Source organism: Mesocricetus auratus, unplaced genomic scaffold (assembly GCF_017639785.1).
Source record: "Mesocricetus auratus isolate SY011 unplaced genomic scaffold, BCM_Maur_2.0 Super-Scaffold_100007, whole genome shotgun sequence".
NCBI lineage: Eukaryota > Metazoa > Chordata > Mammalia > Rodentia > Cricetidae > Mesocricetus > Mesocricetus auratus.
In genome coordinates, this window is record NW_024429191.1 from 75338603 (window position 1) to 75355458 (window position 16856).

The window sequence follows — 16856 nt, forward strand, 5'->3', positions numbered from 1 at the left end:
GCGGAACTGCAGGGAGGGTACTGACTGCACAGAGCAAGCGCGTGCGTGGCGAGGCCTGTCAAATGGCGTGGACTGTATCCACGCTCCGTTTCTTCACCTCTCCAACTGAGGTAAGGCCCTACCTCAGATTGCTGTGAAGCAGACACTATATGCCCAGCATAAGAAAAAACCATAGCCACCAGCTGTTTTTGTGGGAATGAATGAGGGGACCCCACTACCACAGACAAGACAAAAGGTACCCCCGGTGGTGTCGGAAGAGAATTGGGAAAAAGTCTCACTAGGTAGGCCTAGGGCTCATGAGAAAGTGGGTCAAGGAAGGCGAGTGGAGGACTGAATGCTGCTTCCTAGGAGCCAGCAGGTCGACAAGGTCTTGTGTGCTCTCCGGGCCTTGTGTGCTCTCCGGGCCTTGTGGTGGGAGGGGTTTTAAGATGGCCAGGTCAGTCTTGGCTCTAACGCCATTTGCTATGCATGTCTGGAAAGCGTCTTTGCTGCTATAAACTGAACCTCATAGCCTTGGTCATCCTTAACCTTCTACCTCTGAGCTTAGGATCTCCATCTGGACAGACGGAGTAAGGCCTACCCGGGACCTCAAACAGTCCTGGCACACAGGGGCTACTCAGGAGAGGTTCTGAACTGAGCGGCTACACCCAGGGCCCTCCTCTACTCTCTGACCGGGTGCACCACACCCGGTGCAGGCTCCAAGGCCACAAGGTACTACGTGCGTGTAAGGTCTGTCAACTCCAAACCTACAAATCGTGTAAGGTCTGTCAACTCCAAACCTACAAATGAAGTCCAGAGGGCTCGGTGCACCTGCAGGATCCCTGCCACACCTCATCTGCCTTACAGAGGTCAGCTGAGCCCCCCAGCCTGCAGCTGAAAAGCAGGCAGAGCAGCTTCTTCCTGAGCTGAGTGAAAGATGCGGAGCAGATGGAGCCATGTACAGGAGAGAGGCGGGCAGGAGAGACGGAAGCCAGGGTGCGGGCTGGCTTTAGAAGCCACCCAACCACAGGAAGGAAGTGAACCTGCACAGGGCAGGCACTGCACAGGCAGGGAGCTAGGCTCCTCTGCCCCTGAGCAGGAAACTGGCTGTGAGTTCAGAGACTCACATCTAAACCAGATCCAAAGCCCCGGGGCTGCAAGGAGGAACAAGATGGAGAGCATCATGACAGGGGGGACCCACAATGATCGGAACTGTGGCGGGGACAGCACAGCGGAGGCTTGGTGTGTGACCCTCCAGGGGCCTGGGAGTCCAGTAACCCACCCCTCACCTGCTGCTGGGCCTGGATCCTCATGTACTCCGCCCTTTGCTTGCTGTGTTTGCCTTTGTCGGGGCTGCCTGCTGGGCCCTGGGTCGCCTTCAGCCGAGAGGCTCCTGGAGTCACCACCTTCATGGGTGGCACGCTGCCACCACCACTCTGTGGAGAGAGAGACAGTGCTGGGGTGGGACAGCTCTGTGTGCAACTCTAAGCACTGGGTGGAGTCTCCGGGGTTAGGACCTCCTCAGAGAGGTCCTTGGAGGCCTGGAGACCCCTCCCTGATTCCACATAAGCATCCCTGAAACTTAAGTCCCTCTGAGGCCAGGTTCAAGGACTCCCTGCAGGAGATGATCACTAGACCCTGTCCTGCATGAGAGCTCATTTGTGACTTTCGTGAGTGGCCCAGGGGCAGCTAGTACCCTCCTAGGAAGCCTCTTCTACAGGGAAGGCCCCCATACCACTCAACTGTCAGCCAAGGACACCAACACCATCCTGGTCCAGGAGACAGAGTTGGAACTGGGGGGTCTCTAATAAGTGAGCATCCCCAGATCTACACTAGCCCCAGAACGGAAGGCAAGCGGTGAAATTTTCCCCCCAGAGATGGGCATATCTGGCCCCCTGGCTACCCCCTCATGAAACAGCCCTTCCCAGAGAGACTCTGGGGACCCAGAGGCGCAAGCAGTGAAATGACAGTGACAGAAAGAGTCAGAGACAGGAGGGGGGCAAGGGGGTGGAGAAGAAGAGAAAGTTTTATTCTCTGGCTTACAGAGATCAGACAGGGACAGAGCCCACCCGGTCCATGCCCAAGCAGCAGAGCTGAGTCCTGGGTGGGCCGGCTTCCCGGCCGCCCCTGGCTCTGCCCATAGGCCCTGGCCTGGAAACAGGCTCCCAGAGGGTGGTGGACGGAAACAAAGGCAGTGGGGATGAGAGAGGTGGGCAGAGCTCCCGGGGCCCCACTCTCTCCACTCTGAAGGCCCAAAGACCAGAGCAGGAAGGCAGCAGCAGAGAAGGCGGAGGCAGCCACCTGGGGGCTGGGGAGTGGGGGCTGGGGGCTGCTTGGACACTTCATAGTCGTGTTGGCTCCCATCTCGCTCAGGGTGGCTTCTAGCTCCTGGATCATCTCCTCCAGGCTGTCCATGCTGCCTGAGCTGATGGCCTGCTGTCCTCTACTGCAAGCTTGCGCGTCACATTCAGGGTTTTGAGAGGTCTCCTCTGAGTGGGTCTCAGCAGTAAAAGGCCTCTGAGTCTCATCTGGGGATGGTCCCCAAGGACAGAGAACTCCGGCTTCTGCTAGTTCCTTTCTGGACAGCGAGCTGCTTCTAGGCCAGAGCACCTCAGCAGCTCGTCCCGGCAAAGCCCCTGGGCCATTCCAAACCCTTCCGCTGCCAGCCAGGGTCCGGGGTCTTGGTTTGGGGACTGTCCTGGGACCCAGTTCCTCTAAGCTGGCCTCTGGCAGGGAGGGAGAGCTGGAAGTGCACTCTGTCAAGATGATCTGAGGGATACAGAGGACCCTGGGACCTGAGGCAGCCTGGGGGGACAGAAAACGAGGAGTGTGATCCCTGCAGACCGAATCCTGAGCTGAGATGACCCCACTCCATTCCTGTCCCAGATGGGGAAACTGAGTCAGGGACAGTCTTGATGATGTCACCCAATAAACTGGAGGCAAAGCTGAATCTAGAGGGCAGGTGCCTTTCCATCCTGCGTAACTGTATCTTTGTGGTATCAAGGCCCATGGCGGAAGCCCAGGGGTGTGTTCCTTACCCATCACCCACGTGGGAGTAAATCTCAGGCTTCATCCCATGCACAACGGGACTGTAACATGGGGTGGGCAGCGAATTAAATGAGTGCATGAGGACACTCCATTGAGTGCCTGGCATCATTTGAGTAAGCACAAGCTACTGGGTCAACTGAACCAAACAGCTGAGGCCTTCTGCTGTTATGAGCAGAGATTAGACACTGGCCTCTACCTCAAGGAAGGGACCATCTTCCTCAAGGAAGGGACCATCTTCCTCATCTTGGGTCCTGGACTCACACCTGTGAGGCCTTCCCCAGTGAACACAGCTATCTATAAAGGGGAGGAGCTTGGCCATGATCAGTTCCTTGGTCTCACACACCTGCAATGCTCCCGTTAGGCGCCTGTTTCTATGTCAGCTTCTTGGCTATGGCTCTGGAATAGACCCAGAGGCCTCAGGGACCCTGTGAACCTGAGCGGATTCTGCCCTAACTCTAAATACCAGCCCATGGCGACCACTATTGCTTCATCTTCAATCCCATCTGCAAACCCTGAAGTGGCTATCACTCTCCTGGTCCCCACTTCACAAGTCAGGAGTCCAATCCTCAGCTCGTTAGTGGTGGAGCCAGGATGTGGACCCAGATAGCCTGGGTTCAAGTCCAGCGCTCTTTCACTAAACAAGCTGTGAGGAGACCCCTCCTGTACCTCCCAGGGCAAGCCACCCAGCCCTGCCACTGCTTACCTGGAAGTAGGGTACACACAGGGAAGGCAGAGAGGGACCCCTGCTCACCAGGCTCCGCGGCCTGGCAGCGCCTCAGGATGCAGAGAGGCAGCCAGGGAAGGGGCTTGCCTGCTGGGTCCCCTCATGACTGAGCCCCAGAACCAGAAAGAGGCAGAGCTGGGTGCTGAGGACAAAACCAGTCAGGAAGTGTTCCCTCACACTGCTCAGCCCTGAGAAGAGCTGGGGCGCACTGCAGACAGCACTGTCCACCTTCTGATGCCTGTCTGCACCCCTGCCAGAAAACCAAGGCCACCAGGCCTCAAGCCAGGCCACAATGCCAGTGGCTGCCATCATGGACCCCATTGTGGGCTGGGAAAAGCCACACAAGGAAGGGGAGGGCACGCGCATGTGGGAAGTGAGGACCCAGGTCCTCTTACCCCAACCTGGTTCCTGGCTGTCAGAGGGAGAGATCCCCAGGCCTTTCCCCAGCCCCCTCCTCAAGTGCAGTCCACCGGAGTGCAGACAGCGGTCCCGCCCCCACACTCCCAAGAGGAAGTAAGTGCAGCAGGAGAGTCAGAAGAGAGAATTTCAACACTGAAAGGGAAACCCAGCAGCCAAGGAAGGCCAAGGGCTTCTCTCATTCCAAGCTCCCTGCCCTGCCGCAAGAATGGCCACAGGGCAGGGAGAGGCTGAGGGAAGCCATCCCTCTTTGTCTGTCTAGACCCCTCCCCCAGTGCGAGGCACAGATTTCAGTGGGAGAAGCAGAGCCCCTTCCCTGGCATGAGCAGCAGAGCAGGGCATAAGGCAGGGACCAGACCAGGTGAGGTCTCAGGACAAGGTCAGGCTGAGCTGGGCTCTAAGTCATTTCTTGAACAACATCCAAATTCCAGTCTTGGCCCAAGACAATGCACAGGCTTTGGAGCCCGCCTAAACTCAGGCCACAAATGGGAACAAGAACCATCCAAGAGCCAGATGGAATCAGGCCTGGAAGGGAACTCAAGGGTCACACCAGACACCCAGGTTGCAGCCTCCAAGGAAGGCCCCCGGGGAAGCCTCAGGGAGGGACAAGTTGTGCAGCTGTGCAGGAGGGTGAGTCCACGGGCATGAAGCTGGGGCAGTGGCAGAGGGGCTGGCGTGGATTGCGTGTTAGCGGGTTAGCGTGAAAGGTGCCGCAAAGGAAGCTGTGGAGGAACAGCAGAGAGCGAGCCAGTAAGAGGTGCGGGGAGGCCGGGCGGCCGTTACCTTCCATGGGGGGCCCAGAGCTGAGCCCCCAGGGGACCCCAGGTCCTGGGGGGACAGCGGCTGGCGGTGGGGCGTAGGGGGAAGGGAAGATACTGAGCTTCTTTCAAACACCTGGGGAGCAGAAGGCAGGGGCAGGTTTGGAGAACGGGGCTCTGGTGAGGTCCCAGGTACTGGCTGAGTACCCAGACACCTATGGGGAGTGGCCCAGGATGGCATGAGCCCCAGCGTCACCCCTCGGCACCTCACCATGGTCATTGACCCACTGGGCACTGATATTCAGGGACTCTGGCGTTGGGACAAAGGTTTCTGGGAACCCTATAAGCTAGGCCCTTTGGCATGAGGGGCTCCAAGATTCTGGTCCCAGAATACTGAGGCCTGAGGGTTTGGAGCATGAGGGTATGGTCTCAGTAAGCTCAGAATATGCAGGCCTGGGGCTTTCAGAGTACAGTGGGTTTTTGGCTCGTCGGGGGAGCTGAGAGATTATATTGAAAACTCAAACCTACCAGGAGGAACTTTAGACTGTCTCCTTCCATTTCAGAGTGGAGAAGAAATGGAAGCTAAGAAGCATGGGTCCTGGGCTAGCACTCTTCCAGCTGCCTGGGGCTGGCTGCCCAGCCCTGAGGAAGGCTTGGCAGGGAGCCTGGCCTGGCAGAGGCCTTGTTCAGTCACGCCTGACCCACCTCCAGCTCAGCGATGATGCGCTCTTCGTCGTCTTCATCCTTGATGGCAGAGGCCATGATGGGTGGTGTGGAGGCAGGGCGGGCCACCTCAGACACAGCCCGGCGAAGCTTCACCTGGGGCTTCTGGACCTCCAGCTCCTCAGACTCAGCCTTCTGTAAAGCCCGGGTGTCTTATCAAGCTGAGGTCCTTCCCTCCCTCCAGCTCCACCCCTAGCTCCACCAGCTCCCCGCCAGGAAGACCCACCCCAACCCTGCCAGAACCCGCTGTGAATTAGAGCAACACCCAGCCCTACATTCCAAGCTAGAAGTCAAACTGGGACAGCTGACCTCTCAGAGGTCATCTCAAGCTCCCCCTTCAAGCACCCCTGAGCCCCCAGTTGGGGGTGTACCTTGATGAAGGCCGAGTCTTTCTTGCTGGTGACCACCACCTCTCCAGTGCGAGTGGTGGTCAGGCCGTGGGAGGAAGGGAAACTCCGGCGGGGAGGGGGTGGTGGGGGCGACTTGGAGGGCTTCTCTGTGCGGTATCGGGGCACTGTGAGCTCATCTGCAAGCAGTGGGGATCTGGGGTCAGGGACCCACCACAGCAGTGTCCGCAAGTACTCGTTCCTCCAGGAATGACCAAGAGGGCAGCTCAGGGGAGGGGCAGACAGGACCCCTCTCTTTCCAGTTCCCCATGCCTGCCACCGGCTCGCCCAGCCCCACTGCCTCCAACAGCACTCGGTGCTGTCAGGGAGCCAGGAACACTGCAGCACCTGCCAGGCCCTTGGCCCTGAGCTGCTGACCCAGCATGGGCATCCTAACGTCCCCAGGGGTTCGTGGTTACATTCAAGCCCGGGATTTGTGCCCTCTGATCTGTCTCATGGCCACAGCCGTTCCTCAGTCCCACAAGATTCAGAGCTCCATCTTTTCTCTGAGGAGGCTGGTCTGGCTCACCATCCCCCTTCCTCCAGCCTGGTTTCCACGGCAACCCACTAAAAGGTCACTCAAACCATAACACCCTTGCCTTTGATTCTCCTGTGGCTTTCCACCAAGCTGAACAATCCAGGTTCCCAGTCCAGCACCTTCCACAACCTCTCAGCCTTGCTGTGCACCGAGGCCCAGCTCGGACCCTGTTGCAGCCAAGTGGCACTTGCGGCTCTGCCCCCCCCCAGGTGCGCGCATTGGCTGGCGAGTGCCTGCTGGCCTAGGTCTCCATTGGAGAGCACGTCCTCCCTCCTAAGACTGTATACTCCAGCACAGGTCAGGAGCCACACTTAGCCCCTTTGTTCTAGGGACTCATTAAATGTGGCCTGGGACAGATTACATAACATTACATTTGGAGACTCTCCTCTTTGTAAGGAGGGAATTACTGTGTCTGCCTTCTTCAACTGCTGCAAAATCAGAAAGCATCGTGTAGTAAGTGCCCGACAAACGTCACAATTTGTCCCACCATTAAATCCTAAGCACAGCCTGTAGAGATGACTCAGAGGCTAAAGGTGCCTGTCATATAAACCTGATGACCTAAATATGATCCCGCATTAGAAGGAGAAAATTAATTCCCACAAGTGGTCCCCTGACATGTATGCATTTACACACACACACAAATAATAAGTTAATTAAAAATTTTTTTCCAAGATAGGGTTTCTCTGTATTGCTTTGGAGGTTGTCCTGGAACTCACTCTGTAGACCAGGCTTGCCTCAAACTCATAGAGGTCCGCCTGTCTCTGCTTCCCGAGTGCTGGGATTAAAGGTGTGCACCACCAGCGCCAGGCTAGTTAAAAATCTTTTAAATAAAAAGGCTCTGGGGCTGGACAGACCGCTCAGTAATTAGGAGCACTGGCTGGGAGCACTGGCTGGGAGCACTGGCTGGGAGCACTGGCTGGGAGCACTGGCTGGGAGCACTGGCTGGGAGCACTGGCTGCTCTCCCAGACCCAGGCTTGACTCCTAGCACCACGTGGCAGCGCGTAGCCACCTGTAACTCCAGTTCTAGGAGATTCAACACTCTCGGGCCTCAGGCACCAGGCATGTACGTGATACACACATACACACACACAGGCAAAACATCTATACACACAAAAATATAAAGATAAATTCTGAGCTCTCTGAAGCCCCATTCACAGTCAGGGTTTCTGGAAGGAATACACGAGCCAATGATGACCACACCTCTCCTTCAGATGCTGCCTCCCGCCATCCTGCAAGCTTCGCAAGCTTAGGATGTCAGACTATCTCTTTGTCTGTCTGTCTGTCTGTCTGTCTGTCTGTCTGTCTGTCTGTCTGTCTGTCTCTCTCTCTCTCTGAGTAAGCAAGGATCACTCTGCTTGGATGTACCTCCTGCATCAGCCTTCCAGAAATAGCGAGGAGAAAACTGGATGAACTCCAGCTTACCCTGTTCCTCTGGTGACTGCTAATGGCTAACACCCCATTTCTCTGACAGCCTGGCTACCATGATGCTCACTCCCTATGCTTCCCCTACGAGCTAAGCTCTGAGGATGGAGCCTTAAATCCCCATACCTGAACCTCTTCTCCCACTGGGCTCTGTCCGGGGGGCTGCCTTCTGACCATGGGGTGCCTTGGGGGGCTTGTGGTCTGGGGTGGGGGTGGGTCCTGGGTGGGCCTTGCTGGCACAGTCCAGGTCAGGGATGGCCTTGAGCAGCTCTGCCTGTGTCTCCTCCAGCAGTCGGTTGATGTCCTTAGCGCTGTACTGGGTCAGGGCTGCCCGTTTCTCTTCCCAGTCTCTCTCCGCAGCCTAGAGAGAGGAAGCAGAGATGGTGTCAGGAGTCCTGCTCAGGACCCCCTGGGCTTTGGCAATCAGCCCCTTCCCCTGCCAAATGTGCTAAGAACAAGAAGAGAACTTCATGGAGGATTAACCCCTCCTACTGGGCGTTACACTCCATCCCTGTAGCCTAGACAGATGACTTTCATTAAATACAACATCATTAGGTTTCTTTCTGGATGTTCTACTCTGTTTCATTGACCAGCCAGCTTATGTTTACACCAACACCATATTTCTGACTTTATAGTATACGTTCTATAGAGAAGGGTAAATGTCACCAATATTATGCTCTTCTGATCCTCCTCCTAAAGGGCCCACATGCTCCTTCGGTACCTGTCATTCCAGGTGACAGCAAGCCTGAGCCTAGCTCGTGCCCCGCCCTGGCCCATCACCTCAACAGACACAGCTTTGTCCATGCTTCTCTTGCCGGGAGCATCCAGGCCTTTGGTGGGGTTGCTGCTCTTTGGGGTCAGAGGGGCTCCTTCGGCAGGCCCACTCAGCTCATGGAGATTCAGTGGAGGACTGGGGGGTGGTATTTCAAAGTCCAAGCCCTTGCTGAAGTCTGTTTCAGCTGCCACCTTCTTGGGAGACTGGCTCAGGAGATTGTTGGGGGGTGGCCACACACCCTCATCCACTTGCCTATGGTTGGGAGAGTTAGGAGCAGCTAGTGAGAGGTGGTAACCCCTGCAGGCGGGTGTGTGTGTGTGTGTGTGTGTGTGTGTGTGTGTGTGTGCTGCAGATCTGAGGAAGGCTCTGGGATCTTGCAGAAGAGATGGGAGAGCCTAAGAAGGCATGTGACAGAATGCCAAGGCATTTGCATGTAGGGGTCACAGGTCAGAATAGAAGAAGAGATGTTGCTGGCTCACCTCTGAGGAACCAGGATAAAGGGTCAGGTGTTCCTATGGGTCTGGGCCCAGTGTGTAATCCCATGGGAAATTAGAGACAAAGGAGAGAATGACCTGCGGATCTGGGCCAGCGTGTCAGTGACTCCCCGGCAGCGCTTGAGAAGTCCATCGAGGCGCTGAGGCTCCTCCTTCAGGAACTTCACGGCCTCCACCTCAACACGCAGAACCACCCGCATCTTACTCTGCAGGCCTGGGAAATGAGCTGAGAGGCCGGGAAGAGTAAGCTGGCTGGGAAGGAGCACCAGGAGCACCCAGGAGTGGGCACACTGCAGGGGAGCACAGCAGGGACCCCTTCAGGATCACCTGTACCAGGGCAGACTCACCCTTGAGCTCCGTTAGCGTCTCCCCAAGCTGCTTCAGCACCAGAGCCTTCTCTTCCAACTCAGGACCAGGCACCAGCCGGTGGTTATGGGCCACATCCCTCTGGATCTTCTCCACGGACTTCTCCAGGTCACTGCAGGCACAGAGAGACCCTTCTCAGCCCCTCTGGCCCCAGCCTAGCCCCCTGAAATGAGCAGCTGGAAAGAAATTATGCCACCAATCAGATCAAAATTAAAAGCTACAGCCGGGTGTAATGGCTTACTCCTGTAATCCTAGCACTTGGGAGGCTGAGGCAGGAGGGTTGCTGAAAGTTTGAGACTATCCTGAGCTACATAGTAAGACCCTGACTCAAACAAAACATTAAAAAAAATCACAAAATCAAAAGCTAGCTATCCACCAGGCTGCATGCCCAAGTAAAATTGGAAATGCTAGATCTAAAAGATGACACTTTCACATAGTTCCTTAAGAGGTCTCCAGGCCTCCCCACAAGCCCTAATCTACAGTAACATCAGCACTCACCTGCCACCCTATACTGTGAAACCCCAGACTAACTCTTCCACAGAAGCATAGAGAACATGGCAGCCACACAGAACCTTACAGAGCCTAGAGGCAGCTGTCCATGTCTGAGAGCAGTCATGCCCATCACCTTTTGTCAAACGACAAAACCACCTCAGGTTTTCAGCTGGTTCATTGTAAACATTTATGATCCCGCATCTTCCTAAAAAGTAAATTGGGAGCCAAGCGTAGCGGCACATACATGTAATCGCAGCAATTGGGAGGGAACAGACTGGGGAACAGGATCACAAGTTTAAGGCCTCAAATCAAACAAACCAAAAACCCAGCAAAAGCAAACAAAGGTGTCACCCTTTGTGTTATGCTCTTAATGCGTGGGTGGGTGGGGGGCTGAGGAGACAGTTCAGTGGGTAAGGTGCTTGCTGTGCAAGTTGAGAACCTGAGTTCAGATCCCCAACACCCTTCTAAGAGATGAGCACAAGGGTGAGTAACTTTAACCCAGCGTTGGGTGAGGAGGGGGCAGAGACAGACTAATCCTGGGAACTCACTGACTGGTTCCAGGGTCAGTGAGAGACCCTACTTCCAAAATTAAGGTACAGAAGTGGGAGATATATTTTAGCAGCTAGTGAGCACTTGTTGCTTTTGCAGAAGACCTGGGCTCAGTTCTCTACACCTACATTGTGGTTCAGAATCCTAACTCCAGTTTCAAGGACCTTCTGACCTCCCTGGGCACCAGGCACATACACACGGTGCACACAGATACATGGAAGCAAGCATACACATAAAATAACCTGCATAGATCTTTTCAAAAAGTGGAGTGATAGAGAAGACACCTGACAGTAACCTCTCACATCCACATGTGCAACCACAGACACGTGTGCACTCACAGCCACTTGTGTAACCACACAAGCACACACACAATATACATATACATATATATGTATTAGATGACTAAAAATGAAATCCTAAGTAGAACCATCATCTTGAGGCTAAATCCCAAACTTAGCTCTACAGTCAGCAAGATCTGAATCTTGTCCCTTCTCTGCTCTTGTGCAATCACCTCATGTCCCTGGGCTCTCCAGCTCAGTCTTCTCACTCAGACGATGAGCATGCTGGGGCTGGTGAGCTGGCTCAGCAAGGAAGCACACTTGCGGCCGAGCCTAAAGACCTGGCTTCTATCCCCAGGACCCACATGGTAGAACAATCAAACTGAATGGACATTCGCACTGTGGCACTCACACATACACACCCAGTAAATGATAAATAAACGTAATTTCATTGACAGGATAGCAAAAGTTCTAAGTTCCAGGTGGAACTCACTATGTAGACTCATCCAAGCACACCCAACTTAAAAACATATTTAAGAAAAGAAGTGGGTGTGCTAGGAGTCTCGTGAGCGATGGTCCCTGGAGATTGCTCCTGCTCCCTTCCCTCTGCATCGCCGCCTTCCCTGCTTGCTTCTGCTTAGACCATTCAGAATTTCTCCCAAGCCCTTATAGACACTGCCCTCTCTGGCCCTTTAAGAATACCATACTAGCCGGGCGGTGGTGGCTCACCCCTTTAATCCCAGCACTCGGGAGGCAGAGACAGGTGGATCTCTGTGAGTTCGAGGCCGGGCTGGACCGACAGCCTCCAAAACAATACAGAGAAACCCTGTCTCGTAAAAAAAAACAAAACAAAACAAAAAAAACACCATACTCTCAGCCTGGTGTATTCCATTTGCCTGTACATGCTCACTAATTTCCATGCGCATTTCATCTCACGTCTCAAAAAGAAGCTCTGCCCTGCCTCCCCACTCAGGTTTGGGAGTCTTCGCCTGCCTCCCAAACTCCCTTAGGCCCCCTTTCACTGAGTTGTTAACTCTCCGTGCTACTAACCCAAAACAGGCAAAAACCATGTCTCCCAGTTTCACCTCTGTTCCCAGCACCCAGCTCGGTGCCTGGTTCAGAGAAGCTACAAGGTCAATGACTGTGGATTTGGGGCTGGAGAGACGGCTCTGTGTCTTGCGGAGGACCTGAGTTGGATTCTCAGCACCCACATCTCGGTGAGATCTGACTCTCTGGCCTTGGTGGGAACCAGGACACACATGCATATACTCCCCACACCTGCCTGCACAGACACGGATATTATACGTAATTTTTTAAAAATAATTTTTTAAAAATTAATTTTTTTAATTGTAGGATGAGGAAGCGAGAGAAAGAATTGCTACAGGGAGGTACGTCATCTCATCCTGGACCTGGGTCAGTGGCATCCCTCACCCACATGCAGGACTTCACATACACTCAAGTCAAGTCCCACCAGTTGGACTGCAACTCAACCACGCAGGTATAAGTGACTTGAATCTGTTCTACCACGTGATGTGTCTGCTCTCTCTCTCTCTCTCTCTCTCTCTCTCTCTCTCTCTCTCTCTCTCTCTGTCTCTCTCACACACACCCATTTGGTGTCATCAGCCTAGCTCATCAGCATGCCTTGGACATCCAAACAGCAGGTGAAAAGACAAGACAAGCCAGGCAGACCCCAAGGCAAAACCCCGAGCTTCAGCGCCGCTGGTTAAAGAGCTGCTTTGCACTAGCCACTTCCTGCTCATCGGATGCCACATGAGTCCTGTGCATTCATTTCCTCATTTTAACCTTAAAACAGGTCCTGGAGGGAGGAGCGTTACTCTCATCTAGCACATGGGCAAATAGTGCTTCAACAACTAAACTGCATTTCCCAGCTTTCCTTGTGCTTAGAAGTGGATGTTCAGCTATGCCCATCCAGTGAAACGGGTGGGGAGGGTGCATGCTGTTCCCAAATCTAGTCCATAAAGACCTCCTACACAAGCTCCTGCTACCCCCTTTCCCTTTCTGATTGGTTATAAAGACCATGATTGTCTGCGTGATTTTGGAAGGCACGTGCTAAACATGGCAGAAACTCCTCCGGCCTGGATCCCTGACTGACTGCATATGGGAGAGAAACTTGCTAACCCATCTAGTGTTTTCTAAGAAAGAAAGATCTGTCATTTTTTTAGAAAGTTGTATTTATTGGGCTTTAGGTGTGTAAGTATTTTGTTTGTGTGTATGTGTATGGTGTGCAGGCCTGGTGCCCACGGAGGCCAGAAGCATATATCAGAGCCTCTGGAACTGGAGTTACATTTGGTTGTGAGCCACCACGTGGGTGCTGGGAACTGAATCTGGGTCTTTTTTTTTTTTTTTAACTACAAGAGCAGTAAGTGTTCTTAAGCCCTGAGTCATCTCTCTACCCCCTTTAGTTAAGTGTTTCAGATAGGATCTCAATATATCCCAGGCTGGTTGAGGATATGTAGCTGAGGATGACCTAGAACTCATGATGCTTTTGCCTCTACCTCCTGAGTTCTAGGACTACAGGCTTACACTGCCACACACAGCTTAATACCTTTTATTTTAAAACCATTAAATGATTTGGGAGCTTCTTCTTGTAGCAGCTGCCTTAAATAAATAAGAAACCCCAACTAAGGAGGATGGCAGAGGTTCTGAACTAATTCAAGGTCATACAGCTATTCTGTGGCACAACAGTATCTACTCGTGTGGGACTTCAGTCATTGGCTCTGATGTGTCTCACTTCCAAACTGAATGATGTCACCTACCTGCTGTCCCTCCCAGCCCTCACTCTACCACATGGGAAAAACCAGCCCTTTCTCACAGCTAGCGATGGGTCAGCAGACAGACTCGGGAGTCAACAGGCTTCAGTCAGTGGGGACAATATCCAGAGAAAGCCCAAGCCTCTGGCTAGACAGACAGGTGAGTGAGCCCAGCAGGAATGAAACCAAATTCCAGCTTCAGGTGCCTGCGGGATGCCAGAAAAGAGGAAGGAACAAAGGAAAATGGACATGAGAGAGAGAGAACATGAGAGAGCGGGGAGAGCGAAAGAGAGAGACAGATAGACAGAGCCGGCGAGCATGTAGGGGCCGCAGGGCTATTGTGGGTGGCTAGGGCAGAGGCAGGGGATGGTCTTGAAGGCCAGACCAGAGCCATCACAGGGTCCGGTGCCTTTCTCTCTCAAAAGAGGCAAGCACAAGGCTGGGAAATCCCACCTGCAGCTCCTGGGTTCTCAGTGAGCAGTCTGAGTAATGGGTGTGACAAGGCATAGAGGATGGGGATTCTCAGTGCTCCTAGAGAATTGAGGTCCCCAGGAAGGCAGGGACCAGACACTCATGAAGATCAGAGCGTAAATCAGTCCTTTTATCTCTTTTGCCTGGGTTCTTTGATGGTTCTCTTAATTTCCCTTTAATGTCTCAGTCTAACTTCTTTTGAAAATCCTGGCCCAGCTCCTCTATGCAGAATGGAAAGAGACAAGGAAGGGACAGGGAATTGGGGGAACAGAATCCCTGGAAGCAGCTGGTGTCTTAGAGATCTGGCTGGGCCATCACTGTCACCCCACCTGGACATAATGGAAGGTTGGGGTTGCTGCTGCTGGCTTATTTTGATGTGAGATGACCCCTTACTACATCTCAGCTGCGTGGTGTCACAGGACTATAGGATTCCTTGCCTTAAACACTGTCAAAAATACATTACCAGGTTTGCACGGGCCCCCAGGCAGAACTGTTGTCTCTTCATGGAGGCCCTGGTGAGGGCTCCAAATATGACTATGTAGGGTAGCACTGTCCAGCAGCTCTCTTGGCTCCCTGGTCTCAAGCCCCTTAGTATGAAACAAGCCCTCAACTGCTTCAGAAAAAACTGCAAAAAAAATCTTAGGCTGAGCTGGGCATTGGTGGCGCACGTCTTTAATCCCAGCACTCGGGAGGCAGAGGCAGGCGGATCTCTGTGAGTTGGAGACCAGCCTGGTCTACAAGAGCTAGTTCCAGGACAGCCAGGGCTACACAGAGAAACCCTGTGTGGAAAAAAAATTAGTACTGATGAGGACACTGAAGCAGAGATGGTAGCAGCTGTCCTGACCACATGGTCCCTTGATTCTGGAGTTGTCTCTGGATCCCCTGCTGCCCTGTGTCATGTAGGGACCACATGAAGGGGTGGGGCCTTTGCCTCAGCCCAAGTAACTCAGGAGAAAAAGCTGCAGTGGATGGCGGAGCTGCTTCCTGAATGGACACAGGAAAAACAGCAGCACATCTCTTCACAGGTGCCAGACAATGGAATTGTGGTCAGACAGCCATCTGCTAAATGTGGATCAGGCTGTCTTGTTAACCCTTCTGTGTCTAAGCACTAAGTGGGTTATTCTCTGTTCCTCCTCTTGCAAGACTTCTAGAGCCTAGCTTCACTATGCTGAGAAGGGAGAGGGTTTCCTTGACTCTTGGTCTCAGGGATCAGGGTGACAAAGGATCAGCAACCAGCTGGGCAGGTGACAACACCCCTGACACTCCACCTTCTTGCTGGATCCAAGGGTGAAGCTGCATAAGTCTTAAGTCAAAAGGAAAGCAGAGGATAGAGGGAAAACAGACCGCCGGCTTCATGAAAGTAGGGTGCAGGGCGCAGGATGTAATAACATGGCAGACGCAGGCATCAAGCCAGAAAAAAAAAAAGAGAGAGAGAAATCAGGAATTATGCCAGATGGCCAAAGGTTTGTGGGTCATGGAGAAATCAGGCCACGGTGGAATGTGAAATCAGACTTCAGAACAGAGCAACGTCATCTATGATTCCGAAGTAAAGGAACTGTGACTCCCATGCAAATCAGGCTAGTTCACCCTGGCTGCCGCCTCCCCGTCCGCTCTGCGCGCAGGGGCCCAGCCTCACTTGAGCTGCTGAGTAATGAGCTCCTCATCGTTGAGATAACGCAACCGCTCCTCCTCCACCAGGGTGCGCTGCCGCTGCAGCGGGTCCTCCTGCCGCCGCGCCGCCTCCGACACGCGCATGCTCAGTTCCGCCTCGGTGCGCTTCAGCAACGCGCGTACCGACTCTTGGTTCTGGAGCTGCGGGACGCAAGGTTGTCCGCGTGGGCAAGGATGCACGCGTGGACCGGGTGGGAGGAGGATACATCATGATGATGGGAAAGGGTGAGCCGAGTGCAGAGATCCAGACGGAGAGCAAAGTTATTATGGGTTTCGCTCAAGTTACAGCGGCATGCATGGCTTTGGCTGCAGCCGTGAGCCGCAGCGAAGGGTGGGACGGCTGGGAGCAGAGATCAGGATTGACATTCTGGAGGAGTATAGAGGCAGGAGAACGGGATGAGAGTTTGTGTGGCCAAGGGGTAACACTAGGTAGGACTCTGACGACAGTGTGACTCTGTGGCTATGGTCTCAAGTAGCCCTGAGTGCAGACTGGGCCTGAGGTGAAGGACTCAAACTCTGTGGTTGGTAGGTCTCCAACTGTGGCTGGGACTACAAGATGAAGGTCCAGTTCAGAGCCCAAATGATGTGGGTGGGCGAGATCTTACCCGTGCCCCAGATGGCAGCTCTCTGCCTGCCCCGCCCCCGCCTGTCTCTGCTCATTATCCTCACCTGACAAGCCCTGAGCCCCTCTTGAGGAGCCGACACAGTGATGCCAGGCTCCTGACAGGTGGGACCATCTGCCAGCAGGGCAAGACAGCCACTCCAGGCTCAGGAAGGGGGAGAATATGAGGCAGGGCCTGAAGGAACTGGGACAGCCTCCGGGGATAGTGCGTGGGGGAGCGGGAGACTAAGGCTCAGGGAGGGAGAAGGGGACTGACTGGGGATCAGTGAAGGGTTGGGGCTTAGCAAGAGGACCGGTGCTTAATGAGGAAGTGGAAACGAGAGAGGGTCGGAAGAAAGACCACTGAGCAATAAGGGCCTTCACCAGGTGGG

The 16856-nt window shown here is 54.0% G+C and overlaps 1 protein-coding gene across 1 annotated transcript in view; it reads right to left on the reverse strand.

The window, feature by feature from the left end:
* The window catches only part of Srcin1 (SRC kinase signaling inhibitor 1), a 63661-nt gene that overhangs the window by 7559 nt on the left and 39246 nt on the right, over positions 1–16856 (reverse strand). Inside the window, 8 exon segments of the mRNA XM_021230559.2 lie at positions 1269–1415; positions 5632–5784; positions 6021–6175; positions 8123–8357; positions 8777–9023; positions 9344–9491; positions 9613–9743; positions 15829–16004. Coding sequence (XP_021086218.1) covers positions 1269–1415; positions 5632–5784; positions 6021–6175; positions 8123–8357; positions 8777–9023; positions 9344–9491; positions 9613–9743; positions 15829–16004 — 1392 coding nt within the window.